Raw genomic sequence first — 16,334 nt, forward strand, 5'->3', positions numbered from 1 at the left:
TTTGCTTATCAACAAGTGTAAAGCTAGAGCTACACAGGAATGGATTAAAAACACCAAAGTTAATGTCCTGGAGTAGCCAAGTCAGAGTCCAGAACTCAATCCAATTTGTGTCTGGACTTGAAAAGAACGTTCACTCATGATCCCCATGCTATCTGACAGAGCTTGAACAGATTTGTAAAGAAGATTGGGGAAAAATTGAATGTCCAGATGTCCAAAGCTGATAGAGACCTGTCCACACAGACTCAAGGCTGAAATTGCTACTAAAGGTGCATGAACTAAATACTGAGTTGAAGAGGGTGAGTAATTATGCAATCAATTATTTTGTGTTTAATAATTGCAATAAATTTAGACCAATTTCTAGATATCTCTTTTCTCTTTGACACAAAAGAACCTGTTTTCTGTTGATCAATGTCAAAAGAGCCAAATTAAAACCACCCTGGTTCAATGTTGTAAAACAATGAAACATGAGCATTTTCAAGGGGGGTAGTGAATACTTGCCAATAATATAAAATAGAATATAGATATATAAAGTTTAAAAGAGGTGAGAGTGGATATCAGACCTTTAAAAAGTAATGCTGAGTAGATAATAATGGGAGACAACGATGGTGGATGAACTTAATAAGTATTTTGTGTTAGTCTTCACTATGGAAGACACCAGTAGTCTGCTAGAAATTCAAGAATATCATGGGACCAAAGTGAGTGTAGTTGTTGTTACTCAGGAGAAGGTGCTTGGGAAACTAAAAAGTCTGAAGGAAGATAGGTCACTTGGACCAAATGGACTGAAAGAGGTAGCTGAAGAGATTGTACAGATACTCGTGGTGATATTTTAAGAATCGCTGGGTTCCCCAATGTTTCCAGAAGCCTGGGAAATCACAAATGTCACTCCATTCTTTAAGAAGGGAGGATGGCAAAAGACAGGAAATTACAGGGCTGTTAGTTTGGCTGCAGTGATGTCAGAATTCATTACTTTGGGTGGGCTTTCGCATACTTGGAGGTGCATGGTAAAGATGTCTGAAGTCAGCATGGTTTCAGTTAGGGCAAAATCTTGCCTAAAAATCTGTTGGAATACTTTGAGGAAATAGACAATGGAAAGTTAGCGGACACTGTTTACCACGGTTTTCAGAAGGCCTTTGACAGGGTAAAGGATATGCCACTGCTAAACAATATAGGAGTCCACAGTATTACAGGGAAGATGCTGACATGGATAGAGATTGGCTTACAGGCAGGAGGTAAGGAGTGAGGATCAGAGGGGTCTATTCTGGTAGGCTGCCGGTGACTAGTGGTGTTCTACAGGGGTCAGTGTAGGGTCTATTTCTTCTTACATTATTTGTTAGTGATCTGGACGATGGAATTGATGGCTTTGTGGCCAAGTTTGTGGATTAAAAAAAGGTACAAAGATAGATGGCAAAGCAGGTAGTGTTGAGGAAGCAGGGGGGCTGCAGAAGGACAGATAGATTTGGAGAATGAGTAAAGAAGTGGCAGCTGGAGTATAATGTCAGGAAGTGTATGGTCATGCACTTTGGTTGAAAGAATAAAGGCAGAGACTAGTTTCTATATGATTCAGAGGAGCAAAGGGACTTGGGAACCCTCATGCAGAATTCCCTGAATTGATAGTAAGAAAGGCAAATGCAATGTTAGCATTCTTCTCAAGAGGAATAGAATATAACAAAGGATGTAATACAACAAAGATGTATTTCTGAGGCTTTATCAGAGATTGGTTCAGTCAGCATCTAAAGTGCAGTGAACAGTTTTGAGCCTGTTACGAATGTGCCACAACTCTGAGGGGCCAAAGGGTACCAAGTAGCCACCTCCTTTGTGAGAATCGCAAGATCGCTATTAATTCGGGTCTGGGACCCAGGAAATGAGTGAGAGACATGCAGGATCCACAAGCGTTTGGAATGTGGGTCCTGGCCTCAGCGATACAAAACCATGGATAACGGCCATTGTCTCTTGGAGACGGAATTGTGTATTGAGTCCTGTACTATTCATTGAAGCCCTCAGGGAATGAACAAAGTGGACTGATTGAGGGATTGCATCATCCCAACCTGATTGACATCTGAGACCCCGTGAGTAAGGATAAAAGAGGGTCTGGGGAACAACCCCTTTAGACGCACCAGGAGAAACGTATGAGACCAGTGGGGACTTGTATGTGTCCATCCTTGCCCGGATGACAAGTCTTCCATGGAACGGCCTCGCTAAAGGACGAATACGGATCAAGATCGGATGAAAGGAAAAGCCGGCAAGTTTCAAAAATCTGTCTCTCTCTCCAACCAAAAAGCTGCAGCCTGAATGAACTGAGTGACTTTTATATTTCCATCGGGCAATACATTTATCCCCTAGACAACGATAGAGCTTATTTCTTATTGATTATTATTATACCCGCACTTTTAGATTTAGTATTGACGACATATATTATCTGTATGTTTGCATTGATATTATTTTTGTGTATTTTTATCAATAAATACTGTTAAAAATAGTACCATCAGACTTCAACGGACCTCTCTATCTTTGCTGGTAAGTGACCCAGTTAGAGGGTTCGTAACAAGCCCCATATCTAACTAAAGATATACTAGCACTGCAGAGGGTCCAGAGGAAGTTTACAAGATTGGTCCAGGGAATGGAAGTGTTAATGTATGAGGATCATTTGAAGGCTCTGGGCCTGTGCTCATTAGAGTTTAGAATATTAAGGAGAGATCTCACTGAAATCCATGAAATATTGAAAGGCATGGGTAGAGTAGACATGGAGAGGATGTTTCCAATAGTGAGTGGAATCTAGGACGAGAGGGCACTACCTCAGAAAAGAAGGATATCCTTTACTGCACAGATGAGGATGAATTTATTTGGCCAGTGGGGGGAGTGTATTACCACACAGGGAAGCCCACATTATTGGTTGTATTTAAAGTGGTGGTTGAAAGGTTCTTGAATGGTAAGTTTGTCAAAGATAGATCAGATAAAAATTTAACCAAAGAGGCTTATGACCTTCAGCAATGTCGTGGAGAAAGCTTGGGTTGTTATTCAAGGACAAACAGGGATGAAACTGGTGTTTCAAAGAAGCCTATTTACACTGGGGGCTATATTCAAAATCAAAATATTACTGGTATTTGCCAATAAAAAAGATATGGATTCATATGAGAGCTTTTAATCCTTCACCAATGTCAAAAGTCTAATTTTCTTTTTCACAGCTTTTTTAATCCATCAGTACAAATCACCACATGGATGCAACCTTGTGTCAGATCTTTGCTTGGAAGGTCCCAGTAAAATGAACAAAGCTGTTTAATTCTACTTACATCTTTTTGACAAGGCTGGATTATTGAGAGAGTATGGTTGTAATAGGAATAATGTGGTTATCTTGATCCTCCTCTTCTCAAATTTAATTGGAAACTCTGACACCTAAATTTTCCCTTGTGCACTCTGCATTTGTTATGATTATGCACAAGGATATGATAACTCTGTAAACTTACCTTCTACAAATCAATAAGTAATATTTACAAAGTGTCCAAGTCTGTGAAAGCCTGCCTGCATTTCACAATCTGTACTGTTCAGCGAGTGGGAAGTAATTTTACCTGTATATTTATGGATGAAGTAGTTTTGATGCCTTATTTCTAATCTGAAAGTCTCCTGAATATTTACTGTTTGTGCCCTGCAGTAATTGATTAATGTTTCCGAAGTTTGCCAGTTTAGAGTTGTCTCCTTACTATGGAGAGCCATAATTTTCACTCACTACAGTTTTGGCTTGAGGGGAACGTGTGTGAGCCCTTGCATACAAAGTGGTCTTGACAGAAGAAAAATAAAAATGTATTCATAAGGTTCAAAAAATTAAGTGAGTTTTCTGTAGCGATTCTTTGGAGGGAGCATGATGATTTCTAGTCCTTGAAGCTAATTAATACACAGCAAATTCACAATAAGAGGAAGGAGGCTAAGACCATGTGAACAATTTTGATTGAATACACTGGATGGACATTTAATTAATTGTGGTAGGATCTACACCCTTATGAGGTGACTGTTGGCACCTTAGGTTAACTCTCATCCAGCAATGGTGGTTCCCTCATGACATCACTGAAATAGAAGTCTAGATGTTGTGGTCGAACTGTGACTTCCTGACTTAGACAAGGATGCCTCTTGCTGAGGAAGCAAACCAGGGTAAAGCCTGGTATAGGGCACAAGGTTTCAACATGAAAAAGGCCACCGCGTACGCCAGAATGAATTGCACATTTGAGTGGGAGTGTTGTGTTCTGTGTGTGGTAAATAAAGCAGTTCATGAATGTTAAGTCTCATCAGCATTCAGCCAGTTAAACATCACCAGTCTGTCAAATCTTTCCGCACCTCAGCAGCTGTTGTCATGGAAACGGTTATTTCTGAGGTCTCCTCCTGTGGTTTTAGATTTATTGTCTCCTGTAAATGGCTCATCATCAGGGATTAGGATGGCTGGATTTATCATTAATAAGTTGTACTCAAACAGACTGATATAATATCCCATTAATACAAGCTGGAACATGCATATAAATGAAATGGGGAAGAACTGATTATTTCAATGCAACATAAATTTTCAAGAAAAAGTCCTTTGAGTTCTGAAACACAATTGCAAAGTAAATGTTCCATTGAACAGTACGAGTGAAAGAAGCAGCTTTAGTTCTCTTGTGCTTCTATTTTTTTAGGTATCAAAAAATCTGCCTGATAAACAAAAAGAAATAGAAGAAAATTTGAAGGACTTGGCACTATTTCAACAGCAGATAAACCTTCTCACACTCTGGGCTTCTACTACCAAGCATCAGTTGGAATCATACAAGCAAGCACCATCACCAGAAGTCTTTGATATTCAGGTAAAATATTTCTGTACAATTATCTCTGTCAAAATTATGGAATTATATCAATTACAGTGACTCAGTCCATGTTTCATATCGTGAGGCAACAAGACATACATTCCAACAATATGGAATTCTGTGAACTCTTGAAATGCCAGTCGTAACCCCTTTATTTTGGAGCTTAGTTTGACTTTGTAGAAACAGCCATATTGACCTTCAAGTTCATGCACCTTTATTAAACAGAGGTATTTTCTTAGCTAAAATTATTCGAGTCTTGGCCTGAATATATGGAGATGTTGGTAAAAACTTAACACAGCAGGCTTGTGTTTCATTCAGCAAAGTGAAAGTTTATGAAATTCAGAATTGCAGGACATCAGTTACTTTTCCAGGAAATTTCAGCTGAAGTAGATAACAGGAAAATTGAAACAATGTGAAGTTGATGGTGAAGTTTACTATTTGTACCATTCCTACAAATGCAGTGGCAGCAGTTCAGGAGTATATTTTGAATTAATCTAATACCTCGACATCACAGAGTTCCCAGAGCACCCAAAGCAAGATGGAGCTAATTTAGTTAATTTGGACAGTTTAATTAGTATTTGTGGTTGGAGTAGATTTGGATCTTCATCTAAATGTGAGATTACTTAACATCTAAGTGAAGTAAAAACATAATTAGAAGCAATCAAAGTGCAATTTAAAACAAATTATTGCCACATTGACCTGTTCATGATATCCAGGACTCTTCATATTTTTATTTCTGCCAAAAGGTCTGAACTTGATAAAGATAAAAGAGACTGCAGATGTTGGAATTATGAGGCAAGCAACTGCTGGAGGAACTCAGCTGGTCAAGCAACATCTGTGGGAGAAAAGAATTGCTGATGTTTTGGGTCAAGACCCTCCATGGTTGCTGCTCAACCTGCTGAGTTTCTCCAAGCAACACAGACGACAAAATGCTAGAGTAACTCAGCAAATCAAGCAGCATCCATGGAGGGAAACAAACAATCGATGTTTTAGGTTGATCAGGAATGGAAAGGAATAGGACAGTATCCAGGATAAGAAGGCTTCTCTCAGTTCCCTCTCCCTTCACATTCCACTGCTCAGCTATACTTGGGCCAACTTACAATGGTCAAGTAATTTACCAACTTGCATGTCTTCGGCACCCATAGGAAACCAGTCGGGGGTAGAATCTGTAAAATTCATGCACAGAGTACTCCAGATCAGGATTGAAACCAGGTCACTGCAGTGGCTGGGTTTATGCTTCACTGTGTAGCTTCTTTCTCTAACTGAGCCTTAAAATAATGAATACAAGAGATTCTGCAGATGCCAGAAACCTCGAGCGAGAGAGAGAGAGAGAGAGAGAGAGAGACACACACACACACATTTTTGAAGGAATAACTAGTCAATGTTTTGGGTCAGACCTTCATTGGAACTGGAAAGGAAGGGGCCAGAGGCCAGAATATGAAGGTGAAGAGAAGGGAAGTACAAACCGGTGATAGGTGAGACTCGTTGAGGGGGAAGTGGGTTGGTGAGGGGGTGTAGAAGAAGCTGCTAGGTAATAGATGACAAAGATAGAGAGTTCAAGAAGTAAATTAAGAGATGTACAGTGGACCATAGAAAAAATGGAAAGCAGAGGGAGAACAGAAGGAGGTGAAGGGCAGGTGAGAAGAATAGAAGGGGTGAGAGGGCAATCAGAGTAGGTAATGAAAAGAGAGGAGAGGGAAGTAATTATCAGAAGTTTGGATTGGAAGATATCCTGAGGGAATATGGGGTGTTGCTTCTCTTGCCGAGTTTGGCCTGTGAAGGAGGCTGTGGAAAAGCATGCCAGTAAGGAAATGTGCTTCTCCAGTGGTATGTTTTCCAGAAGTCAACACTATAAGCTCTTTTACTTCCCGCAACCAAAGTCACATTTCAACATGTCCATCTGCTTCAGTTGAAAGTATCTGTAATGAAGAACTAGTAACAGGTTATTGAAGAAATAGAGGGAAGATCAGAAAAATCTTTTCAATGAATTGAAGGTTGGGGTATTTTGTGGTGATTATTAGTTGAGATAAGGATCTTGATACCTTTGAAGAAAACGTTCAGTCAGCACCTGAAACACTGGAAGGTGCAGAAGCTATGGAGGCATTATGGGATATTAAGTTTAGTTTTAAAATGCTGAGCCAAAAAAAATTGGCAAAAAGACAATATTTAGGTTCCTTGTTAAGTAGTCTGTGATGTAATAGCTATGTGTTATTAATGATTCATAATGTTTTTGTTTAAAACATTCACTTCTATGTAATTATTGAGACCTGCATTGTTAAAAATGTGAAGGACCTTTGGAATACCATTTCCAATACCATTTAGAAGTTAGTGCATTCATTTTATTTCAAATTTCAGGTTTGCACTTACATTATCACAGTCATTTGGTTCTGGTGTGATTTAGAATTGCACATGGTTTTTAAGATTCACAAATCTGTTCTGAAGAAAGAAATTTCTGTTCAGCATTACATTTTCTTCCTGTGGCTTGAATATTGCTTTGTGGTGTGGAAAGAGCACTACATCAAAAGAAGTTTAATAAGTTGTAGGATGTGGGCAGGTGATCGGTACAGCAGTCCAGTAGGTTGGGCAGCATGGTAAAATAGCAGTTATGGTCACAGTTCACAGCGCCAGTGATCAGTAAGCAAGGCTCACTTCCTGCCGGTGTCTCTAAGGGGTTTGTATGTTTTCCCCATGACAGTGTTGGTTCCCTCCGTGTTCCCCAGTTTCCTCCCACATTCCAAAGATACGAGCTGGTTATGGGTGTGTTATGCTGGTGCCAGAAGCATGGCACACTTGCAAGCTGCCCCGCACATCCTCAGACGGTGTTGGTTGTTGAAGCAAACAATACACACTGTATGTTTCGCTGTTTTGATGTACATGTGATTAATAAAGGTGACCTTTAATCTTTGCTTAACATTCCTGTGTTTGCCATCAAGCATTCATTTGGTATTGATGGAAATGAGTGTACCGCAGTGTACAGTAATGAGTTGAATGAAATGTATATCCTGCTTGAGGTGTAGATAAAGCTGGAATTGCTCAGTTGGTCAGGCAGTGTTTGTGGAAAGGTAGTTCGGGTTGACAATCTGAACTCCGTTTGATCTTATTGTCAGGGTTAGTTATCAAAATAGTTGTGCAACAGGACACCATGCCCAGAGTCAAGAAATCCATATTAGCAGCGCATCAGCTAAAATTCCCCATCCAGATCCCATGACATAAATAGGTCTGATAGTTAATGAATAGTTTTGATTGATTTCTACTTTATGCTGACATTGCCAAGGTAATTGTCAGCTATAGAAAAGCAGCAACTTATTAACACATGATCTTTAGCAAAGAACAACATGCAGTGGCAATGTTCAGCCATGGTGCTGAGAAAGGAATGAGCCTATTAATTGGTGATCTCTTTTCCGCTCATCCATCAGAGCAGCACATGATGGCTCCTACCAGTCCCATCCTGCTTTCCTGCCATTTGCTATCAGAGTTGCCTGTCTATCTGTATCCAGGGTGCATGTCTGCTTCAGAAGGTCATGTCTATCCACAAAAGGATATTTCAGCCACTCAATGGAATCTGCATAAGTGTTGTTCTGAGCTCCACATTTCGAAGGTGCATCAAACCAATGTGTTCTACACACACTGGGTAAAGTTAGCTGCAAGACCAAGTCAGGGAATTCTGAGATTTGGTGCAGTAATATTGGGAGGCATAGTCTCTCCAGAAAGAAAACAGCCAGCAAATTCCTATCAACTTCTTATTTGCACCTGTACCTTCTATATGGTTTGATTAGTTTTAAAGTTCCACATTAATGCCCAATCTAACAATAATGTCTCCTTCTGACACTTATATAATTAAGAATTCATTTGGAATCAAAACAAATGTGATAACTTTTCTATAAGCTCCTGCAGGTGCATTGGAAATCTTGGTTTATCCAGTATGTGTTTTGAGCCATGAGTAACACGGTGAAAAAGTGCCCGCGCTGATCATCTGCAAACCCTTTTGGTGCCCTAGCTACCGTATTTTCCAAAAATAACATATTTACTGTGTTGAATTTTCTGCTCTCAAATCTCACCTGAATACGTATCTCTGCAGTCAGCATCAGCCATCAGAAAAATGGGCAGGGGGGCATCTGTAAGTTCAATCACATGTGTTCTTGAGGCCTAAAACTAAGGACAAGGAGTAAAGAAACTGGTCCAGCAACATAATTTTAAGCTAATCTATGCATGTTTATGAAGTGCAAAATCAGTTTTGTAAAAAATAGCTTATCTCCCACCAGACAGTAACGTAAACCCAAAATGATCTTTCCTGCAACAGGATCTTTCCTGGTTTCGCTTCTGCATCATACCCGTGCTATTGTAGTATAGGTTCTGGAGTTTACTTCTTTGTTCTGATGTTTGTGGGTTTAAAGTAGTTGTTCATCTTTATCTAAAAACATTATTTCATTAACTTTGTACAAAGAAATTTAAATACACATGAAAATACTGGAGTTACTCAGCAAGCCAGGCAGCAGCCATGGGGAGGATTAAACACCTGACATTTCAAGCCGAGAACTTTCATCGGGACCGTAAAGAATGGGAAGCCAGAATAAGAAGGTGAGAGGAAGAGAAGAAGTTCAAGCTGGCAGATGGTAGGTGAAGCTAGGTGAGAGGGAAGTTAGATGGGTGGGGAGATAGGATGAAATGAGAAGCTGGGAGGTGACAGATGGTAAAGGCTGAAGAAGAAGGAATCTGATCAGAGAGGAGAGTGGACCAGGAGAGAAAGGGAAGAAGGAAGGGTACTAGATTAAACATGAGATGCGACACCTACAAAATGCTGGGGTACTCAGCATGTCAGGCAGCATATATAGAGGGAACCAGTCAGCATTTCAGCCAAAGACCCTTCATCAGAACTCGGACACTGGATGATCTTGCACTCACTTGGTTGCTTGATTCAGCAGCCATGTTCTCAACTCTGTACCTGCAGACTCTGAATTGAACTTGCATTGCAAAATATCATTGCTATGCTTCACTGCAGTACTGCAGGGGAATCATATTGTCAAAAGTTTCATGTTTGCATGTTAAATCAAGGCCACATTTGCCAATTTGCACAGATAGGTCAGTAAAATTATCTTATAGAACCACTAAAATTAGAAGAAGAGGGATTTATACTGGTGTCCGGCTAACATCACAAATTGACAAACAAGTCATTTATTTCATTGCTGTTAGTGGAACCTTACTGTGTGACAAATCGCTTGTCACATATATCCACAAAACAAAGTGACTCTGCTTCAAATGAAAACAGAAGCAATTCATTAGATATAAAAATCTTTGAGAACATAGTATTGATGTGAAAGGTGTTTTTGTAAATGCCTACAAAGGAACCGATGCTGTTGGTAATTGCTACTGTTGACTCTGAGCTCAAGTGTACCATATGCCCAAAATAAGTTCATGTGGGTTGATGCCTGCTTGAATATATGTTTATTATATAACCTCATGTTCAGCACAGCGCGATTGCCAGTATTTATTTGCCTGTTCCATGCAATGAAAATTGCAATGAGAAGAGGGCATGTCCTCAGTGATGGATGCCACCGTTTTGAGGCATCGCTCCTCGAAGATGTCCTGGATGTTGGGGAGGCCATTGCCCATAATGGAAATGGCTGAGTTTGCAACTTTCTTCTGCTTATATTGATTCAGTGCAGTGCTCCCCGCCTCCCATACCACACAGTGATGCAACCAGTACAAATGCTCTCTATGGTACGTCTGTAGAAATTTGCAAGCGTCTTTGGTGACCTACCAAGTCTCTACAAACTCCTAATGAAATATAGCCACTGTCATGCCTTTTTTGGAACTGCATCAGTATACTGGGCCCAGGATAGATCCTCAGAGATATTGACAGCCAGGAACTTGAAAATGCTCACACTTTCCACTTCTGATACCTTAATGAGAACTTGTCTTACACTTTCTGAAATCCACAATCAATTCTTTGATCTTACTGACAATGAGTGCAAGGCTGTTGCTATGACAGCACTTAGCCAGCAGATCTACCTCGCTCCTGTGTGCCTTCTCGTCACCATCTGAAATTCTGCAAACAATTGCCGTGTCATCAGCAAGTTTATGGATGGCATCTGAGCTGTGCCTCACCACACAGTCGTGGGTGTAGAGAGAGTAGAGCAGAGGGCTATGCACACATCCCTGAGGTGCACCAGTGTTGATTGTCAACGAGGTGGAGACGTTATGTCCGATCTGCACAGATTGTGGTCTTCTGGTGAGGAAGTTGAAATTCCAGTTGCAGAGGGAGGTATGGAGGCCCAGAATCTGGAGCGTTTTCATCAGAACTGTTGAAATAATTGAATTAATCACTGAGCTGTTGTCAATAAACCGTGTGACGAGCTAATGAGGTCACATGGGCTTAGACCTATAGTGGTGATCTGCAAATTGCAATTGATCCAGATCCATGCTGAGAACAGGAGTTGATTCTAGCCATGACCAACCTCTCAAAGCACTTCATCAATGTAGATGTGAGTGCTACTGGACAATAGTCATTAAGACAGCTCACCCTGCTCTTCTTTTTGAAGCAGATGGGAACTTCCATATGGAGCAATGAGAGATTGAAAGTGAATTTGAACACACCTGCCAGTTGGTTGGCGCAGGTTTTCAGAGCCCTACCAGGTACACCATCAGGGCCTGTCACCGTGCGAGGGTTCACCCTCTTGAAATGGGTTCTGACATCTGCCTCCAAGGCAGAGTTTACAGGGTCCCTCACAGCTGTAGTTTTACTCTCCCTTTCAAAGCGTGCATAAGTGTCATTGAGTTCATCTGCGAATGAAGCCTCACCGCCATTCGTGATGTCAGGTTTCACTTAGTGGGAAGTAATGGCTTGCAAACCCTACCAGAGCTATATGCAGGACATTTATACGGAAAGGTGTCAGAAAAGGGACAGCATTTTCATGAAGGGTCCCACCCACCCTGCTCATGGGCTGTTTCTCCCACTCCCATCAGGGAGAGGGCTACCTAACATCCACCCTAGCAGCACCAGACTCAAAAGCAGTTATTTTCCCCATGCAGTAAGGCTGACCAACCCCTCCAATCACAAACTCCACCCATCACAACCCCTCACCGCCACTACTTTATCACTTCCTGTCAGAGTCACCCTGTGTACAGACACTTCTGTCACTTGATGTAAGTACAGTACAATCAATATATATGCTATCTTATCTATTTATATTTTTTGTGATTTTCGATTCTTGTGTTGTATATCTTATTGTTTTTTGTGCTGCATTAGACCCAGAGTAACAATTATTTTGTCCTTGTTTGCACTTGAGTACTGGAAATGACATTAAACAATCATAACTTTACAGGGGGTCAAGTTTAGTTGGCTCACAGCGGGGAACTAGAATCCTGAAGGTACTAAAAAGCTTTCAGTGGCAGGAATTTCAGGGGAATTATTTAGTCATACAAAAGGGTTTCTTTGTGATGGTGTAAGTGGAGTGAGAATTGCATTTTAAATTGAGAGTCTGAGGCAGAGATCTCATCAATTAGAGCAGGATTGCATTCAAGGCAGTTCAGAGGTGGTCTGCAAATGATGAAAAAATTGGCTTATAAGGAAAGATTGAGCAGGCTGGGCCATCCTCATTGGAGTTTAGAACATTGCTACAGAACGTCCTTGAAACACTCTTGATTCTGTGAAGGGGTTAACATCATAGATGCTTGGATGTTTTCCCTGTAGTGCAATTGAGAACAAGGAGTGTATTTTCATAACAAGAGGTCACTCATATGAAGCAGAAATGTGGAGACTACTATTCCTCCTCTGTGTTTGAAGAAACTTGGTTGGAAAAGTAAACAGTGAGGGCTGGTGAATATTTGTAATTCTCTTGCACATTGAGCCCAAGAGGCCACATTATGAGATGTGTTCATGATCTTACTGAATGATGGAACAGTTTTGAGGGACCACGTGGGTTCCACATGCCACTTCTCTTGTGTTCTTATATGAACAACTTGGTTCAGCTCCAAAGAAGGCCTGGAAAAGGGGATGGATTCAGGGCAAAATCAAAGTTTGAATTGTATGATTATATTTGTCTTCATCTTCCCTCTGATTGCATTTTGAGTCTTTTTGTGTTTAGTCAGTCAAACACATTTTTCCTTGATAGTGGAATGGTATTTCCATCATAGAATACATTTGTTCATGCCACAGTTTTGGCCATTGTATGCAACTAAATTTTGTTAGAATGCCTGATTATTAAACTAACAGCTGCAGTAAGAATTTCATTTTGCAGATATATTCAGTTGGACAAATTGTACAGAATTTTCTGTAAAAGAATAAAACATTGATTTAAAAGGGTTAGAACTGAAATTAGGTTTGAGTTGTAGATTGTTATTATGTTTACATGAACGATTCCCAAGATGTAATATGATATGCATCATTTCAAGGACTATCTCTTTCTGAAATCGTATATAATAACGAATGAGGATCTACTTTCATTCTCATGCAGTAGATGGGTAAAACACAGAGTTTTGTATCATGCCCATGGATATCAGGAAAGCCTACAACAAAGTATAAGTTACCACTAATAAAGCATAATGCATTTGGAATTAGTTCAGGATGAAATATCATTTAACGTTGATTATACCAATAAATAATATACATGAATTATGACATTTTCCAGCTTACTTTGTTTTCACCCAAGTCACTTCAAATTCAGTGGTGGGGCTGTGATAGTGTCTCACAGTGCCAGAGGTGACGATTCACACCTGACCTTGTGTTCAGTCTGGGTGAAGTTTGCACATTCTCTCTCTGTGACTGTACGGGTTTCCTCTGATGCTCCGGTTTTCCCGCAGATCCTAAGGACATGTGTTGGAAGTTAAATTGACTTCTGTCCATTTCCCTAAGTGTGTAGGTGAGTGATAGAATATAAGGAAAGTTGATGATAAAATGGGGAGGAGAGGGAAAAAAAATCAGCTGATTCAAGTAGCATTCGTGCAAATGGGAAGTTAATGGCTGGTGTTGATTCAGTGGACCACAAGGCCCACTTATTGGCTGCATCTCTTTGTGTGACTCTACAAGCAAGCTATAATTATCCCCTCTAATATAATAAAGAGAGTAATCTATTATTTTTGTTATGATTGATAACTGATAATAGGAGTTTAATTAACTTGTAGAGAGGATGGCATTTTCAGATGTCTTATACAAAAAAAATACTGATTTGTGCTTGCTGCCAGGTGGCTTTGGCCAGTAACACGTTCTAGGAGTCTATAGCAAGGAATAAAATTGTTATGTTGCAGATAAACTTTGATCAAATCACAGAGAGAGGATCATGGAAATATGTTTCTCTTAATAAAATGTAAATGCAGAGGATGAGAGTGCATCCAAGGAGAGAGAGAGAGAGAACCTCTCCATCTCTGATCCCCCCGATGAGGACCTCTGGTTTCCTCCTCCTGTACTCAGTAATCAGCTGCTTAATATTGCTGACATTGAGGGAGAGGTTGTTGTGGTGCAGGTTGTCACAAGTAAAACAAAGTGAACTGTTTTATGAAACCAGTGACACATTTTATTGAACTCCATAAGCTAAACACAAAATTGCACCTAAAATCTTTATGTAAAAAGTTCATCACATCAGACCAGCCTCTTAAAGTGAACCCCAGCTCAATGTTGGTGGTTATGAATTATGCACATTTCACCCAATTACATTACCCTACATGGGCTTTCCCAGAATACACTAAAACTGTCATTGGAGACTTTCTGGAGCTGTGACAAGCTACCCAGCTCTGGTCCTAATGCTCTATGGGTGGAGGATTAGCTGGTGCCTCTGGGTCAGGAATGAAATCACCTGGTACTCGTAACAGCTGCCCATGTACCAATTCAGCCACGGAGGACTGCAGGTCCTCTTTTGGAGCTGTTCTGAGCCTCAGCAGGACCCATGGGAGGCAATCATGCCAACACATCAGTAAGGGAAGCCCTCAGAACAGCATTTAACAAGTGGTGAAACTGCTTGCGTAGGCCATTGGACTGCTTTCTTGAATGTTGTCAGTGGTTGGGAGGTTGTGCCAACAATGGAACTGGCTGATTCTGCAATTTTCTGCACCCTCTTCCAACCCTCTACCTCAGAGCTTCCAAGCTGTAGTGCAACCAGTTTGAATGCCTCCTGCTGTCCATGTATAGAAATTTGTTTGAATCTGTGGTGCAATAATGAATCTCCTCAAAATCTGAATAATGTAGAGCCATTAGCATGCCTTCTTTGTAATAGTATCAATGTGTTGAGCCCAGGATAGATCCTCCATAATGTTGACACCCAGTATAGAAAACAGTGCGTTTTCAACTGCGTTAGTCCATATCCTGAAGATATCTTATTGGACAAGTTCAGAACAATTTTAAGAACTTTTTGTGAGCTGCCTTTAAAGGTTAGGAAGAATAAGTTCAATAGGCCATTTTATTTTTCTTCTTGATTGAATGGACATTTTTGTCAAATTTCTCAAATGTAAGTTGTTCACTTTGTAAGACATGAATTTGAAAAGTTGCTAACATTCAGGATTGCTTTTATAATCAAATATAATTGAATTGGAACTACTGCTTGTGTTGTCTGCCACTGAGAGGTGATAACAAAAAAGTAGAACCCACATTTTGTAGTTAAGTTACCAAATGCAACTTTCGATTATAGTGCAAAAATTAAAGTTTCAAAAAGTTTGATATGCACTTATTAGTAATTCAGCAGAAGGAGGTTGTTAGAACATAATCAGAATCTGTAAAGAAATGAATCCCTATATATAGCTTTATTGATTGTTTCACAGTGATGTATAATTTTAATCTAATTCTGGTTTTAGGAGACAGAAGAAGGAGTACTAGCCAAACAGGCTGATGTGGCAGGCATATTTTTTAAGGCACAGAATTTCTATAAAGACAAACCAATTCCTCAACCAATAAAGGTAATCTCTTAATTTTTTGGTCTTGTATTTTAAATATTGGAATTGTTCTAATGAAGTCCTTAAAGTCTTTAACTTGGATGCCAAGATTTTATCTATTGAAATAAAATTTTTCAATGATACCTTTGGGGAGATGATTTAGTGTTGGATTAAAATCAGTAACTATTTGATGAATAAGCACCTTTCCCTTGAGGAACGCAGAATGAAAATGAAATGTGATATAAGCTAGTTCATTCAGCTAGTTCTAAAACAAAAGATGTTTTTAGTATTTCTTATTCTCCAGAGGTTTGTGTTATTTAACCATCAATTCCACACCAGTCTAAATTTGTTTATTTCTTAAAATGAAGAAGACACTCACAGACTGAAGTGAATTGGTATTGGCTTATTATTGTCACATACAGAGATACAATGAAAAGCTTAACTTGCACATTGTACATACAGATCAATTCTTTATACAGTGCATTGAGTTGATTGGTTGTCCGTTGTATCCAGTGATGACAGATTTGTGCAGCTCTTCTTTAGATGTGAACTGCACATAGAAACCCGTGCAGGAGAGTTTTTAAAGTGGAAATGCTATTGCACTGGGGCAGTTCCACTCTTTGCATCTTGAAAGTCTGGGTCCAGTCAAACAAGTTG

At 39.9% G+C, this 16,334-nt stretch overlaps 1 protein-coding gene across 10 annotated transcripts in view; it reads left to right on the forward strand.

Moving 5' to 3' along the window:
• dmd (dystrophin) overlaps positions 1 to 16,334 on the forward strand; it is a 1,939,431-nt gene that overhangs the window by 1,457,566 nt on the left and 465,531 nt on the right. For all 10 annotated transcript variants that reach the window (XM_059968142.1, XM_059968139.1, XM_059968147.1 and 7 more), the window contains 2 exons: positions 4,656 to 4,820; positions 15,600 to 15,701. In XM_059968142.1, the coding sequence (XP_059824125.1) occupies positions 4,656 to 4,820; positions 15,600 to 15,701 (267 nt within the window). The remainder of the gene's footprint in view (positions 1 to 4,655; positions 4,821 to 15,599; positions 15,702 to 16,334) is intronic.

This window comes from Hypanus sabinus, chromosome 4 (genome assembly GCF_030144855.1).
Source record: "Hypanus sabinus isolate sHypSab1 chromosome 4, sHypSab1.hap1, whole genome shotgun sequence".
Taxonomy (NCBI): Eukaryota; Metazoa; Chordata; class Chondrichthyes; order Myliobatiformes; family Dasyatidae; genus Hypanus; species Hypanus sabinus.